This window comes from Biomphalaria glabrata, chromosome 5 (genome assembly GCF_947242115.1).
Source record: "Biomphalaria glabrata chromosome 5, xgBioGlab47.1, whole genome shotgun sequence".
NCBI lineage: Eukaryota > Metazoa > Mollusca > Gastropoda > Planorbidae > Biomphalaria > Biomphalaria glabrata.
In genome coordinates this window covers 36918079-36935339 of record NC_074715.1, presented here as the reverse complement: position 1 = coordinate 36935339, position 17261 = coordinate 36918079, and the positions used below count along the sequence as shown (strand labels likewise).

At 30.8% G+C, this 17261-nt stretch overlaps 1 protein-coding gene across 7 annotated transcripts in view; it reads left to right on the top strand.

Annotated features, from left to right (window-relative positions):
* LOC106059813 (FRAS1-related extracellular matrix protein 1-like) overlaps nt 1-16797 on the top strand; it is a 158407-nt gene extending 141610 nt beyond the window's left edge. For 6 of the 7 annotated variants that reach the window (XM_013217503.2, XM_013217510.2, XM_013217497.2 and 3 more), the window contains 6 exons: nt 280-429; nt 1091-1173; nt 9378-9689; nt 10231-10378; nt 11463-11633; nt 12584-16797. In XM_013217503.2, coding sequence (XP_013072957.2) covers nt 280-429; nt 1091-1173; nt 9378-9689; nt 10231-10378; nt 11463-11633; nt 12584-12921 — 1202 coding nt within the window. In that variant the 3' untranslated portion in view covers nt 12922-16797. The remainder of the gene's footprint in view (nt 1-279; nt 430-1090; nt 1174-9377; nt 9690-10230; nt 10379-11462; nt 11634-12583) is intronic. The other variant, XM_013217518.2, reaches the window with a different exon arrangement.
* Nucleotides 16798-17261: the final 464 nt, after the last annotated feature.

The window sequence follows — 17261 nt, the reverse complement described above, 5'->3', positions numbered from 1 at the left end:
CTTATTGTGTACTGTCATTGAAAATAAAAAAAAAATCTTTAAAAAATGCATAACATTGTGCCTATTATTAAGTTAATGCTATGTACCTATTATATCTAATAACCTAACATTGGTTAAATGGATATTTGCCTTTGATGAGACAAATATTTTGAACTACTAGATGTTTGATCTTACCTTGGATTATTTTGAAGCTGAAACTTTTAATTCCAATTCAAAATTATTTTTTTATTTTTTATTTGTAAATTATTTTTCAATGATTTATATTAATCAATATTTCAGGAGAGTCTAAAGCTACATGGCAGTTCTCTATATTGGATGATGGCCTGTATGAGCCTAATAAAAAACTGAGATTAACATTAGTCGACCCTGTCAACACAATACTTGGCAAGAACAAGAAGCTGAAAGTATTAATAATAAATGCTGTGAATGGTAAAGTATACTTATGTTTTATATATATCCTATCAACATTTCATTCCTTTGTTCTGTTTTTTCTTTTAATATTTCAATGACACTAGAAATTCACATCAGTAATACAATTAGTAATAAATGCATCTAGTCATGTATGTTAACCAATGACTAAAATTCTGCCAAGTCATTGGTTTTCCTGGCTAGCTCAGGCAACCCATTCCGTGCTCTAATAGCACTAGGGAAGAAGGAGCATTTGTACAAATTTGTCCTAGCATATGGGACGAGGAATGCACCTTTATCTTTGTGTCTTTCTGAGTATTTTATTACATTTACCTTATCTTATCTTATATAATACAGACGTTACTTCAAAAAAGAAGATGATTACGTCCTACGCGTCATGCATTTAGTCATGCATATTAACCAATGACTTAAATTCTGCCAAGTCACTGGTTTTCCTGGCTAGCTCAGGCAACCCATTCCATGCTCTAATAGCACTAGGGAAGAAGGAGTATTTTGTTTTTTTTACTTGATGAGTTTGTAGTTTAGTGAGCACTGCACATTTCAAAGCTTTTTCTATAGGCACAGTTTTCAATTGATCACACTTATCAATTCACAACTGATTTCCAATATTTGTTTCTTTTATATTACAATATACATTTGTCAGATGAATTTTTATTAACAGGTGAGTGTGAACAGTTTCTTGGCATGGTTAGCAAACATTCCATGGCTGATGACAAGTCTACTGCTGGTCAGTCTAGTGGACAGGTGAGAGAACATCTGATACCATAACATTCGGCTACCTACTTCTAGAACCATTAGGGTGATGATTTCATCATACAGAAGAATGACTAATTTCATTTGTAAAGAAAACCTCATATAATATTTTCAGCAATGCAATATTTGATACTACAATCATCTTTTCATTTTACAACTCTCAGATCATTAGATAAAGCATTTTTATACATTTTTTGGCATAATCTAGTTCAGATCACATGACTAATTATGAGCCAATCATTCATTCATAAACAAAAGAAAGAACCAACTAACTACTCATTAAAATAACCTCAAGACTTTTGCCAAACTGAGAATATTGCAAACATTTTATTCAAAGAGAGAAAACAATTTAAAACTTAAGCTTGGGAAGGGAGGCAAATATTTTTGATCAAGTTATTACTTATGTCACCACCTCAAAGTTGGTGCCATAGAGTAGAAACCCTAATTCTGTATTGTGTATGTTAATTCTATATTGTGAATCTTATTCACAACCCATGTTGCACTAAAGTGAACACTTTTGACCTTAGGTGAACCAGAGAGTTAAAGGCAGTCAGTCCACATAGAGATCTTGTAGCAAGCACTTGTATTGAGTCACTTAAGATATAAGCAGTAGAGTTAGATGTTTAAAGTAGTTGGTTATAGAATAAGTACTAAGTTGTGATATTCGTATATTACTGTTGGATTAATACTGACCATCCCTGGGTCGAATTGTATGGTGTATTCATTATGTGGTGTTATATTAAACTTAAACTTGTGTCTGCTACACCCAGCGTCGTTTCATTATTCTGTGATTTGTAACAAGAACCCAATGTCACTACCACGCCTACATTGATAACCACAGCCACATTCATAACATATAAAATCACACAGTGACATTTAATGGTGTCAGAAGTGGTGTCAGAAAACGACATTTTTGGTGTCAGAAGTGTCCAAAGTGCAAGTCATTTATTGTCAGAAAACGACATTTAATAGTGTCAGAAGTGTCAGCAAACAGCATTTATAGTGTCAGAAGTGTCAGCAAACGATATTTTATGATATCAGAAGTGTCAGATCTACTAACTTAAAGGATTTATGAGCACCAGAGGAACAAGTCAAGAATTTTTTTCCTATTGCTGTCAGAAATATTTTAATACTACAGTGACTTACAGTAACATTTATACGGATATTTTTGAAGTTGGCAAGTGAACTATTTAGTTAACACATGAAAAAGTAACTCTAAAAAATATTTGTTTACACATGACGCCACTCAACGAGCAAGAAAGCTAAAACCTGATTATTATAGACTCTACTATTTTTCTCATTTGGTCGTTCAGCGACACATTCAACATTATAGAGATGACCTAGATCTACATTTATTGAGACCAGCACACAATTTTTCAAGTGAGATTCACGTGATCCAAGAGTGACATTATTATAATCTTCAGCTAGTCTAACACTACTAACAAAAAACAGAGCTGAAATTGAAAGTAAACTGTGCCTACTATTTTAACTTGTACTTCAAGATTGAACTTTACATGAATTGCAACTAATCCAGAATTTATTAAATTTTTTGACTACACACTTGGTATGTAGATCTACTACTACATGTCATGTTGACCTGCCATGACACAGTTACCATTAGCAAGCTATTTTTTCATCTGTGATGAACTGAACAATTTGAACTGTTCCTGTGTGAGCTGTATTTTCAACTTTTCCAGTTGACTACTGTCCTAAGTGTCATTTATCTGGAAGCCTGATTTATGTGGTTGTATTTTTACACCAGTTGAGATAGCTTTAGGAGCACAGCATTGTTCAAAGTTACTTTTTAACATCCTAAGCGAAAGAGATCAAACATGATATGCTGAGACAACCTGATCTTACAACCTGTGTGGGTGAAACTAGACAACCGTGATACTACAACCGGTGTGGGTGAAAATCTAGTACTACAAGTCATTCAAGTCATCGTTTGAAGACAGCTGATATATGGTCAGTCGAAGTAGCTGACATATTCAAGAATCATCTACATCGAGTGCTCGTCATAATTCTAATGACACACTCATATTGTCGCTGTCTAACAGCACATTTAATAAGAGAGCGCTCTCACTCTTAGACCTCTCTTGTCGTCACTACCTAAGGTCATTTTTAGTTATTTATATTTGTTTCAGCAACTGTACAAAACAGTGGATTACCTATCAAGCACATGAATTATTTATTGGATTACTTGTCAACTATATGAATTGTTTAATGGATTATCTGTCAAACATATGAATATATACATATATTGGATTACTGTTGTTCAAGAACTTGAGTACCGTATCATTTAACATTGTACTGTGGATTTAACAAGTGGATTACTTATGAACTGTACCATTGTACTGTGGATTTAACAAGTGGAATACTTATGAACTGTACCATTGTGCTGTGGATTTAACAAGTGGATTACTTATGAACTGTACCGTTGTGCTGCGGATTTAGCAAGTGGATTACTTATGAACTGTACTGTGGACATATTTTATGTGGAGCATCACCGGAACTTTATGTACAAGTCAAGCATCAAGTGAATATTTAAGGGAAGTAACTTTAATTACCCTTAGTATTATCAGTATTGATTAGTTCTCTTTGAACTACACCACAATTTTTTTTCATTGTTTACATTTGTATTTATATATACATTTGACTTTAGGGACTAAATTTAATTATCTATTGAGTCTGAGCATTTATATTTTTTTCAAGTAAGCATCCAGGTATTGGTAGGGACTCTTTAGATAAAGTAAATACTTGATCGTATAGCTGTATTAGTTAAGTTTGTATTTCGTCAAGTATCTATCATATTGTTAAACTCTTGTATTGATATTGTCTTGTTTACATTTGTTGAATTTTCTTTTGCGTCATAGTTATTTCTCATTGTAATTCTTTTGTCTACTATTTCTACTATCTTGTAATGTCTCTTTAAAGCAGACTGTTTAGTATCTATAGTGTATTTATGTTTGTCTAATTACTTATTAATATATATATATTTATTTTACTTCTTATTTCAACCTATTTTTTATTATTATCAACACTACACTACACACTTGATACACTATGTGATATATTTTGATTTGAGATTGTGACAAGATTGATTGTATATAATATATACTTTGAGCACATTGAACTATTTTGATACTATTGATACATTGATCACTATTTATCAGACTAATAAGGCTCACATAATTGTGAATTACTTGTTGCAATAAATTTTTACATTGCAAGTGGAGATACTAAAAATACATAATCACATAATTGATCAGTAAAGTATTACATTACGAACTAGACAAAGTACCAAGAATAACTTAAGATACCTCATAACCTCAATTGTTTCGCACAAAATATATATCTACTATTACCTGTAATTACTATTTGAGCAATAATAAGTATTTATTGTACAATATTCATTTACAACTACCTTTTTGTGTACACATATCTATTAATAAACTATATTACTAATTTGAATCTTTGAAAATGGCTGAGTATGAAAAACTAATAGAGATAGTGGATAAACTAAAGTTAAAAGAAGATGATAGAGCTGCATTCATTAAAATTGAAATAGATAGAATTAGAGTAGAAAAAGACAAGCAACGGGAAGAAAGGCTACATGAAAGAAGACTGAGAGAGAAAGAACAAGAAAACTTAGAGAAAGAAAAAGAACGCCAGCATGAAATAAAATTAAAAGAACATGAAGAAAAAATGGCCAAGCTAGCAAAAGAAAATAAAGACAATTCAGCAAGTCAAACTTCATCTCATCATCAGTATCATAGCAAATTTAGGAACTTTGATCCAAAAGAAGACACATTAGAAAATTTCATTATTCAATTTGAATACATCTGTCAAACAGCAAATATGAATAGTGCACAAATGGCTCAACAACTTCTAGCTAACCTAAGAGGTGAACCACTAAACATCATCGACACACTAACTATGGAGCAAAGAAAAGACTACAACACAGTAAAACAAAGACTTATTGAACATTTTGGCAAAACGGAGGAGCACTATCGAAAACTTTTTAGGGAACTAAAACTAGCAAAGAATACAGATTTAAAAAGAACAGTGCATGACATGCGCCAGAACATGACAAAGTGGCTACAACTCGCAAACTGTAACTTAGATGACCCCAAACAGATCTTAGATTTCTTTCTCATTGAGAACGTCTTAATTAATGTTACAGATGCAGCATTCTCATTCCTGAAGGAGAGAAAAATAAAAAATGAAGCTGAATTGATATCAAACTTAACAACATACAAAGACTCACACCCAAACATCACCATTGACAAAAGGGAATTATACAATGTAGCTGCAACAGTGACAGAAAACCATCCAAGAACTACAAATAAATTTAAATATGCCAAGAGCATACAATGTTTTTTCTGTGGCATATTGGGTCACACCAAAGCAGAGTGCAGAAAGAGAATGGCATCAGAAAAACAGCAATATGTAAATAGAAACCATAAATATGGAAGAGATAACAGAACTTTCCAGAGCTTCAGTCCTAACTTTAATAGATCCTATCAACAACAATATAACAGAAGAACATGGCAAAGCTACAGTCCAACTAACAGTAGATCACATCAAACAAACAGAAGATGGCAAAACAACAGAATGTCTAGAAGAGATCAATTTCAAGACAGACAACATACTTACCACAATAACAATCATACCAGACAAAACATAGCAGCTGTAGCAACTGAAAGACCAATAGAATATGAAACAGTAGCATATATACAGACAAAATTAGCCAAATTGAAAGTGTATCCTGCATATGTGGATGGCATTAAGGTATATGCATTACGTGACAGCGGCTGCACCTCAATCATTGTAAAGAAATCACTAGTAAAACCTGAACAGATCCTAAAAGACAAGGTCACTCTGACTTATGCAAATAAAGACTTATGGGAAGAATGTGAAACAGCATTAGTTTTCATTGAATCGCCATGGTTCACTGGTCAACACAAAGCCATAGTAATGAACAACCCAGCTGAAGAACTAATTATAGGGAACATAGAGAATATAGTTGAACTGTCAGAAGAAGCCTTAGTAAAATGGGCTAATAGTGTGAATCAAGAAAACATTGAGTTAGCATCAACTACTAATTCACATGATTACAACAATGTCAGTATACATGAAGCAACTAAACATAATCTGTCAATTACAAATACAAATAAAATAGATGTAGAATGTCAAACTCATTTGCTAACAGAAGCATCTAAACTAAATAAAGATTGCCAAACAATTAACACACAAACAAATGATAGTGAAATACAAACAGATGAAATACAAATAGATGATAAAGATAAAGCTGAAAAACAAGAAATACAAAATGACATTAACACTAGCTCACCTAAAGTAATAATAACAGAAGAAATATTAGCCTTGACATTTAAAAACAGCAAACAGATAGAAGTATATGATCTAGAAGTCAATTATCAGGATGTTGTATGCATAGTTGATGAAGAATCCACAATCACTTTTGTAGAGCCCAATTTAGTAGAAAAAGAAGATTATTTGAATGATATAGCCATTGTAACCTTACCGAACTCTAGAAAGATAGAATGTAAAACTGCCATTGCTGAAATCAAATCACCATTTATAAAAGGGAAAATAAAAGTTGTAGTACTTGAAAATACTATCAGTCCAGTAATTATTGGATCTTATCCAAAAGTCAAAGTGCATCAAAAGCCAGTAATACATAAAACAATATGGTTTTATGACCTGTCTGATTCTGATTTTCAGAAAGAAATTTTTCAAATAGTACAAGATATAACTTGTGATTTTGGATATAAAAAAGTTTGGAAACATCCAGAACTTGGAGAGTCAATGTGGGTACAAATAAAAAAACTTTGGCCATTACAAAGAGTTATTACATAAAATATACGGAACACCAATTAAGGGACTCACAATTAACATCAGTGTTGTTGACTTAATACATCGCATCTGGTAAACATTGAGCATTATTCTGTAAACATTGAGCATTATTTTGTAAACATTGAGTACTATTTGTAAACATTGAACTAGAACTAAGACTTCATTTTTTTAAAAAACTCTATTTGTAAACAAACTTTGGAATTTGATTACTACATTGTAACCAACATTTTTTCACATTCTTTTGTCAACAAGAATAACATTTTTGTACTCAACAATGTAAACAAACATTGAATTTTTTCCAAACTTATTCAGTACCTAGCTTAATTTTTTTCCATACAATGTAAACATTATTTTTTCCCATTGTATTGAGAACAACTGTGACAAATTTTTTTCTACAGCTATTATAAACAAGATTGGAATTTTTTTACTATGTCATTTATCACAATTATATAACTTAGTCACATTTTTCAATACTATTGAAAAAGGAGATTGATTCATAATGTAACTTATTTATTCAATGTCAATTAGTGTAATGAAATATTGACATACACTTGTATTTTTGAAAACATTTTTGTCAAACTATTCTTATGGACTATATTTTTTGTATTGATGTAAACAAGAAGATTGTTGTACAAACTTTTTGATATTTCAAGTACTGAAAGAGACACTTGATATTATTCTTTTAAATTGGACTTACACATTTTTTCACAACAGATTAAAATGAATACAACTAAACCATTATGATGTTATGCTTGTATATATATGCTTGAACAAATTAATGTAAACTCAAAGATTGTATCACAACTGACACATTTTCTCAGTTGAATCTTTTTTTGACTAAAGATTTTTTTGAACTTTGTACACAATAATTATTTGATAAACAATGTAACATTAAACTTTTGCCATTACTAGCTACAAATTATTTGAACTGTCATATGGAGAAATACTTAATTGAAACATAAGGTGCATGCAACAAGCACTATGAAAGATATTTATTTTGATTTCATGTTGATACTTTTGATCCAATATTTTGATACTTGAATTATACATATTTACTTGTGTAATATTAATGCACAACAATTTTTTATGGAGATGTCAAACCTCATATTGAAGTAAACAGATACATTGAATTTGTAACAATGATCATTAATCAATTTGATCTTGAATTTTGACACATATTTTTAATTTTTCTATACTTATCACTTACATATTGAGACTTACTTGTAACATTTTCTACATGATTTATACATATTGTATTATTGGTGTCAAAAACCAGACTTCTAACATTTCTATAGTGTCAAAGATTTTTTTATAAATAGATATTGTGAATAAAAACTTGTATTAATTTTTCACATTGTGACATAGGAGATTGTCATTGAAATTTTTGTCACACTTTGCACATATTATTATGAAAAAGACTTGTAAATATTGAACACATTTGAATATTGATGTATATATTAGAACTACATGTAAAGAATTATTTGGGATGTTAAGCATTTGACTCAGAGAATTATTTGAATTGCCTTACAAGAATATGATGAATTAGAGAATTTTGCCCTTGTATGAATTTTTTTGATTCAGCAAATATTTTGTGTAACACTGTCATATTATATATTTTATTTCAAGTTTGTAGTTCTATTTGAACTCAGCAATTGAACATTTCATAGACCCCAAGAATTCCAATTGATCCTACTTATGATAATTATGTCGTCAAGCTGAAAAAAATTTCTTCAAAATTTTTTTCAAAAGGGGGGTGATAGGTAATGTCACCACCTCAAAGTTGGTGCCATAGAGTAGAAACCCTAATTCTGTATTGTGTATGTTAATTCTATATTGTGAATCTTATTCACAACCCATGTTGCACTAAAGTGAACACTTTTGACCTTAGGTGAACCAGAGAGTTAAAGGCAGTCAGTCCACATAGAGATCTTGTAGCAAGCACTTGTATTGAGTCACTTAAGATATAAGCAGTAGAGTTAGATGTTTAAAGTAGTTGGTTATAGAATAAGTACTAAGTTGTGATATTCGTATATTACTGTTGGATTAATACTGACCATCCCTGGGTCGAATTGTATGGTGTATTCATTATGTGGTGTTATATTAAACTTAAACTTGTGTCTGCTACACCCAGCGTCGTTTCATTATTCTGTGATTTGTAACAAGAACCCAATGTCACTACCACGCCTACATTGATAACCACAGCCACATTCATAACATATAAAATAACTACGGTGACAACTTACAAAAGAAAATGTTAAAACATTCCCTGCTACTCTGTCTGAGATGTGTAAAATAGATTGCAATTTTGCATTCCTCAGTACAACAAAGTTGGCAATCGTCAATTGACTCATGGATTTGACAACACTTACCTTAACACTGAGGCAGAGCAGAAAATTCTAGCAAAAGAAACATCCTCTCCATCTTACTCTCTTCCTAAGAGTTCCTCCTCTCCCCTAAAAAAGAAGCGAAAGAAGAAAGAAAAGGAAAAAGATAAAGGAAGGAAGAAGAGACGAAGAAATGGAAAGAAGAAAAAGCTGCCTGGAGGAAAGAATGACACATTGATGCCTGGGGGAAAAGGACCATTTGATGTTACCCCCCCTACTTATCCTGACCTCTTGTCCACAAAGCAGGTGGGTCATCATATTTGCTAATATACCTATGAGGTATTTTTCTAGAGTTTCTAGCATGATTATTGTAACCTCAAAAAAAAGCCATCCATTGACAGCACTATTTACCTTAAGTGAGTATCGCATTGAAGAACAGAATAATAGTTGAAATGATAATGCCTTGAAAGCTAATTTTAAGAAAGTGTCAGGAGTTTTCCAGAGGCTCAAAAAGCTTAAGAGCTAGGAGTAAGGTAGTTTCCCTAATTAAATGCTATGGAGTTCAGCTTTAGCATCCAAAAAAAAAAGAAATGTCTTAAGGAAAGAATAATGTATTTTTCCATTAAGAACGCAGCCACCACAGAGAAAAGATAAGTCTTCCTTTTTTTAAATTGACTAACCTTCTCACTGACCAATTAAAGTTCACAATGTCTGAGAAATGCAATTTGGTATGATTAATTCTGTGTTGGCAATGACTAATCACCTTTAATAATCATCTTTCCCTACTATACCAGGTCATGACAATGACTAATCACCTTTAATAATCATCTTTTCCCTACTATACCAGGTTATCAAAAAGTGCACTCCAGCAACCAAAGACCTCCTCCATTATGATGACATCAATTATCAACTGCGTAAATGTGATGGGAAAGAATGGCAGGCTTGGAGCCCAAACTCTGGCAATGATGGAGTCACCACTCCCATATGTGAAACTGGTTAGAATATTAATTTGCATGACAATTTTTTTTTAAATTGAATGTAAAAAAAAATGAAAGAAATGATTATCGATTTCTAAAAGGACAAGAAAGAAAATTATATTATTTCAGAAGTTGGGAAGAACATAGAAATAGTTCAAAGCTTTAAGTACCTTGGAACTGTATTATACAATAAATTAAATTTATTGAAAACACAGATCACCAAAAAAGGGCAAAAAAGATTAAGGCTACTAATAAAAATGTCATCCATTAATGTTAGGGAAAAAAGCATTGTCAATATTTTAACATGCTCACATCTGCAGAATTTTAAGTTTCAACATCACTGCCTGGTATGGCAATCTGAACAAACAAATAAAAATAAAATTTATAAAATTGTAAATGCTGCTAGTTAAGATCATAAGCAACAAACAAACCACACTTGGACACCTATTTGAGAAAAACATTGCTAAGAAGATAAAAGTTTTCAAGCATAAAAAAGTCACCCTCTTCTCCAGGATCTTAACATTTGACCCTCACAAAGAAGATATAAGACACTGATCACAAAAACAAATAGACACAAGAACTTTTTTGTTCCTTTGGCAATTAAATCTAAATTACTGTTGTCAATTTTGCATGTAATGTTAAAGAGAAATGTATATTGTTTGCTCTAAGCTTGTATTTTTTTGTAATGCACAATTTAAAAACAAATTTCCTTGTGTAATAAAGATTATTATTATTATCATTATTAAATAAGTTTTTAACTTTGAACACACTGCATGCACTGTTTTTTCTTTCAAGCCTGTAAATCTCAAGAACTGCAAATAACAAGACTTAATTATTCACACACTCTTAACCAAATAATTCTCTGTGTTGGTACATGGTATAGAACATATCAAGTCACAAAAAACTTTATTAGCCTCAGATTTAGACATTTTCTTCACATGTAGATGAAGTCATTATGTTCACATGTAGATGAAGCCATTGTGTTACACAAAATTTTCAAAAAAATCTTCATAGATTTTGGGTTGTTGTTTTTTTTGTTGCTATCTAAAAATTTAGGGTTGGCATAGTATTCTTTTTTTCAATTATAGGCCTATATTTTCAGGCTGGTTTGATTATGAGGGTCGATGTTATAAACCAATGAATGAGAGGCTGGCATGGGATGAAGCTGAGGACAAGTGTGTCAAGATGTTTCATGGACACCTTACCACCATCAAAAATGTCAAGCACATGAAATGGTTGGGAGAAAAATTGGAGGAGAAACCATTCTGGATAGGTCTGTGCACTTTTATCTTATCTTACCTTATACAATACAGACATTACTTCAAAAAAGTGATTATGTCCTACGTGTCATGCCTCCAGTCATGCATATTAACCAATGATTTAAATTCTGCCTAGTCATTGGTTTTCCTGGCTGGTTCAGGCAACCCATATATATATATATGACTTGCCTTTTATAAAATATCTCTTTCAAAACTCTCTTGATATGCCCAAAGAAAGCTGTGGGTTTCATTAAGAAATGAGTTTCTTCTTTGTGTTAATCATAAACTACTCATATTTGATGTGTTTGGTTTGAATCTTTTAAAATAGAATTTAAAAATTTTTTTTTTTAGTTTTATTAGTAAGGCTCATGTCTAAACAAGCTTTCAAATAATAGTGACTATGAATGAGCCTACTTTAGATCAGTCATAACTAATGAACTACAAAATAACTAAAAGTATACAAATTTACTTAATTTTATTCCATGTTTCTTTCAAAATAAGAGACTAAATTTACTATAATACACAACAAGACACAGCATAAGAGAGCTTATACACAATAAATCATACTAAAAGTAAAGTTCCACTTTCCGACATTGGTGGAGAAAAAAAACTTTTTATAACTTGGCCATTATCCTTGTTGTTCTCCCCCTCCACAATCCTTTCTTTTTCTGGACTGTGGTCTCATCAGTACTGGACTCAAACCCTGCCCACTACAATCCATTGATATATTTAAGGAAGTCTGGTCCAAGATGTTATAATTTTTCAATTCTAAAAGAACATCTGAAACATGTAAAATAGAACAAAAACAATAATTAAACGTACGTAATTAAAAGTACTAATGTTTAAAACGAAAGGAAGATGTGGATAAGATAATTGAAAGCTAATGCTTCAATGGAAACTTTGTATTAGCTAACTAAATTATTTTAAAAAAAGAATATATATAATTCTTTTTTGTTCAACATAGGACTCAATGACAAAGTTCATAATGGCAGATGGCAATACACCAATGGGGACTCTGTTACAATGTACAACTGGCAAAATGGCAAGCCTCACATGTGGCGGAAGGGGCACAAGAAAAACTGTGTTGTCGTCAAAAAGAAATACAAATGGCGCAATAAGAAGTGCGACAACTACCAGGCCAGGTATGTGTGTGAGGCTTTGCCCAATAAGCAGCCATCTGAGGTAATTAAACAGCCACTGAAATCAAAGAGAGGCTCCACTAAGAGGCAGACCAGGCACCAAAGGATAACAGACAGAATCCAGCCCAGTAGAAATGGTTTCAATTTCTATGGAAATTCCTGATTCATTTTAATAACATTCTAGGCTACAAATGACTTACAAAACTACATGACAAGAGATGTACCTATTAATGTGGACTGAAAGTGTTCATTGACTTACTTGTGATAAACAATCGATTGCAGAAGTTTCAGGGCTTCAGAATGCAAATGGCATGACAATTCAGAATGTTAGAATGCTTGTTTTTTTTATCATTTTGGTAAGACTGACATGTGATAAGCTGATTTTTTTGTGTGTATTTATTAGTAAAACAATTTTTTTTTTATAGCATTTGAAAAACATGACATAATAATCAAACGGCTGTTTGCTTGTCATTTGCATATATTAAGGACCAAAAAAAAAAAATGACAGCTTCCTAGAAGTTTAGGGTTGTCTTATCCCAAATCAAAATTTTTGTCAGGATTATCCTGTACTATTTTGTGAAATATTTACTAAGAAATTAAATGTACCACTTAACTTTGATTGTAGGCTAACATTGTTTGTCATATTTCTAGATAGATGAGCATAATGGTTAATGGTACTCTGTTCATGAATTCTAGTAATGATTATCTTGCATAAAAGAGATTGGATTTTTAGTTATTAACATATTGTACTTCAATATAAATATTCAATTATTGTTGGTGTTCTTGGAATGTAACAAGTCATTTCATTATAACCAAGATACACAACTCTGCCATTTATGTGTTAAGACTTTTAAATGTATTGTCTCCCTGGAACCAACAGTAAGACCAAGGAATATAACTTGTGTCTTAATGTATCATGGCTTTTATACATTGATTATCTATCTTGGTATAGAAGGATAATTAAGTCTGGTTAATTTGTTGAACGAACACATAATATTTACATATGATTGCTCTAGAATTGCGTCTGTATTAATTTAAATACATGTGATAGATACATGTGTATACTGTTTATTATTTTGTTATAGTAATTATAGTGTAATTGTGTTGTATCTTCCCAGTAAGTTGTCCCAGTTTCTCTTACAGCACAATTTATCAAAATATTGAGAGTAAGTGCTCTTTGGATGTAGAATTAACATTTTTTTATTTTTTTTTACATCCATTGGCATGGAGCACTGACTTCCTAGTATATATCATTTAGAGATTTTTTTATCATAAAATAACACGGTCACACTTTATTTGTATAAATTTATTTTTGTAAATGTTTTTTACAAATTTTTTTGATGTAGCGGTTTCCTCAAACATACATTTTTAAAACTAATGAAATTCAAAGCATTACTGTCCTGTTTGCCACTGCATATGATTGGAACCAGTAGCTTTACTATCTGATAGTTTATTTGCATTGTATAATATGCCTACATGATATATTTATCTTAGAGAAATGTAGATATAAATCTTAATTTATATGAGTATTTTAGATTTGAGTTGCTTTTTTTTTTTAACTTATTGCTATCTAGGTAGTTGTATTTTATTTTATTTATACATTTTCAAACAATGTTAAGTCATTTTTGGGGAAATTTTTTGAATGTTTTGATTTCAAATCTGATGTGTGTAGATTTCTTCTTATCTTATACAATACAGACGTTACTTCAAAAAAGAAGATGATTACATCCTACGCGTCATGCATTTAGTCATGCATATTAACCAATGACTTAAATTCTGCTAATTCACTGGTTTTCCTGGCTAGCTCAGGCAACCCATTTGATTTGACTATCTTGATTTGATAATGTCTTTTTAAAGTGGAAACTTTACATTTTTCACTGTAAGAGCCCCTTGATTGTTCATTCATTGTGTTTCATAGCTATCTCATTAATGTAGAATGAAAACTTGAATAATCAATAAATGAATAAAAACAATTTATATTTTATTTGTACCTCCAAGCTCCCTTCCAGGTATCAGTATTAAAAGTTTGTTTACATTTGGAACTGAAAGGCAAGACAGTGAGCATTATCCCAAAAACTTATGAGCCACAGAATTGATACACTGGTTTTAAAATGAATTTTGACTTATATAGACATGCTTTTTAAAGAGCCTTTATATATACAAAATGTGACTTTTGCTTGAAGAGAAGTAAATTACAATTTTGAATATCCTTTGAGGTTAAAATATATCCAAAAATTTGAAACCATTAAAAAAAAATTTGATATAATCAAAATGTTTAATTAGATCCATTTACAAATAATAATATATATAATGTTTAAAAATAGTTTTTGGTTGATTATTGGGCAATACATTGGGAAAGAATGTGTGTCTTATATTTTATTTGTACACATTTTTATAACGCTGTTTAAAGTTGGATGCCCATGGATTACATACTTTTTTGTTGAAACTATTTGTAATTTTGTTAAACTGAAAAATACATACAGAGAGAAGATATTTATTTAGAAATACTGTGCAGTCCCTATTGAGAGTAGAATACATCAGTAGAATACATCAAGGTCTAGTCTAAGTCCAGCATCTTTTTTTGAGGAAAAATCTCCACTATCTTGTTTTTTTTTTAATTTTTTTTGGCTTTACCTCTGAATTTATTAAATGATAAATACTGAATCAAAGTACAAATATATCCGGCTGGTAATACTAGTTATAATACTAGTTATATATTTTTTTTTATACATTTCTCTATCTTTTAAAGAAAGTGTTTTTAAAAATAATAATGTTCTCTACAAATCTTAATGAGCTTTCCTTTCACTGCAGTCTAAAATTGTCCTTTCAGTACTTTCTTTAAACTAATAACCATCACAAACATTTGAAGTCTCTGATTACATGGAGTATCACAGTTAAAGGTCTGTTATCTGGTCAAGAATAAAGATAAAATACCAGATGTTATGTAAACCTGTATATATAAGCATTAACAAATAAAATATAGTAGATACACATAAGCAATAAATTTGTTGGTGTGTTTCACATGTTGTTGTCCTAAGTATGTTTTTTCATTTATATAATAACCATCAGATGTATCTATTTTTTATATTTATCTTGAAAGTTTTTGACTGAAATGATGTGAGTATTTGGAAGAATAAGAAACTGATTATTTGTGGCTGTACAAGGAGCTCCTAGAGTCACCATCTATTTCTGTTGTTTTGTAATTTTTTTGTATATAAATAATTTTGTATTGCTGTAAAAAAACAACAACATTGAACTGCTGTAGTATATATCTGTGTGTGTAGACATGTCATTGTAGTTAATTGTTTATGTTTAAGTTTCCTTTCATCTTATTAGTTTGCAGGCATTGAAATAAACTATTTTGATATCACAGTATTAGGGCATTTATTATTATCATATTCTCTCTTTTTTTTATAACTTTTACAGACATTAAAACATGTTTATGAATTATTAAAAAGTAAGTTTGTTCATCAAACACCACACAAAAAAATATTACTAAACAAATGACAATTAGGCCTATGTATTGACATCGTATGTACCATCACTGACATGAGAGATTTAGAGTGCAGTTTTATTATTCCATGTTTTCTTCTCAATGTTCTATATTGATCAGCAAAATATTTTCCCTTGATTGTTTTTACTTTACCAAAAACAATTTATTTTAATATATCAAAAGCTTTTAAATATTTTTTGTCATACCAAAAATAAAATAATTTTCATACTAAATACACAAGTGGTTCTAAATAGATATATATTTTCAACACTGCATAATGTGACAATCAATATGGACTTGACAGATTCATTAAAAACTTGATATTGTTATTTTGATTATAATAATTTCTTTTGTGTTTTAAGTAAAAGTTACAATATTGTTCTTACATAAAACATTTATTTTAACTTAGATGTAAAATCAACTTTGTTTTATTCATTTACTGTAGTTGTTTAGATGGAACTTATTTTATTTGATTTCATTTAATTCATGTATATCATTATCTTCAATCGTAAAAAAAAAAAATACATTAAAAATATTGTTTCCAAAGGTTTGTGTTGTGACTTTGTTAGAGAAGCATGTTTTTTTCATATCAATTAAGGTGGGCGACCAGATTTTTGTACCAGAAACAACATGCATTACAAAGTGTAAACCAACTTGGCCATCCTGTTCATTGAAGCTTAGTTTCTCCACACCGAAGATAATTAAGTCACTTCAAATTAGTTGTAGCAATCAGATTTATTTATTAACATTAATATGGACAACATTTCAGGCCTGTGATGTCTTATCTTATCTTATATAATACAGACGTTACTTCAAAAAGGAAGATACGCGTCATACATTTAGTCATGCATATTAACAAATGACCTACATTCTGCTAAGGCACTGGTTTTCCTGGCTGGCTTCATACACTTGAGCAGAAAAGTGTACAATCCGCCATCTATATACAAGTACCAAATTTGTAATTGTCGAGAGAGTTTAATCCTAGACTCTTGAAACTCTAGGCTAGCCGA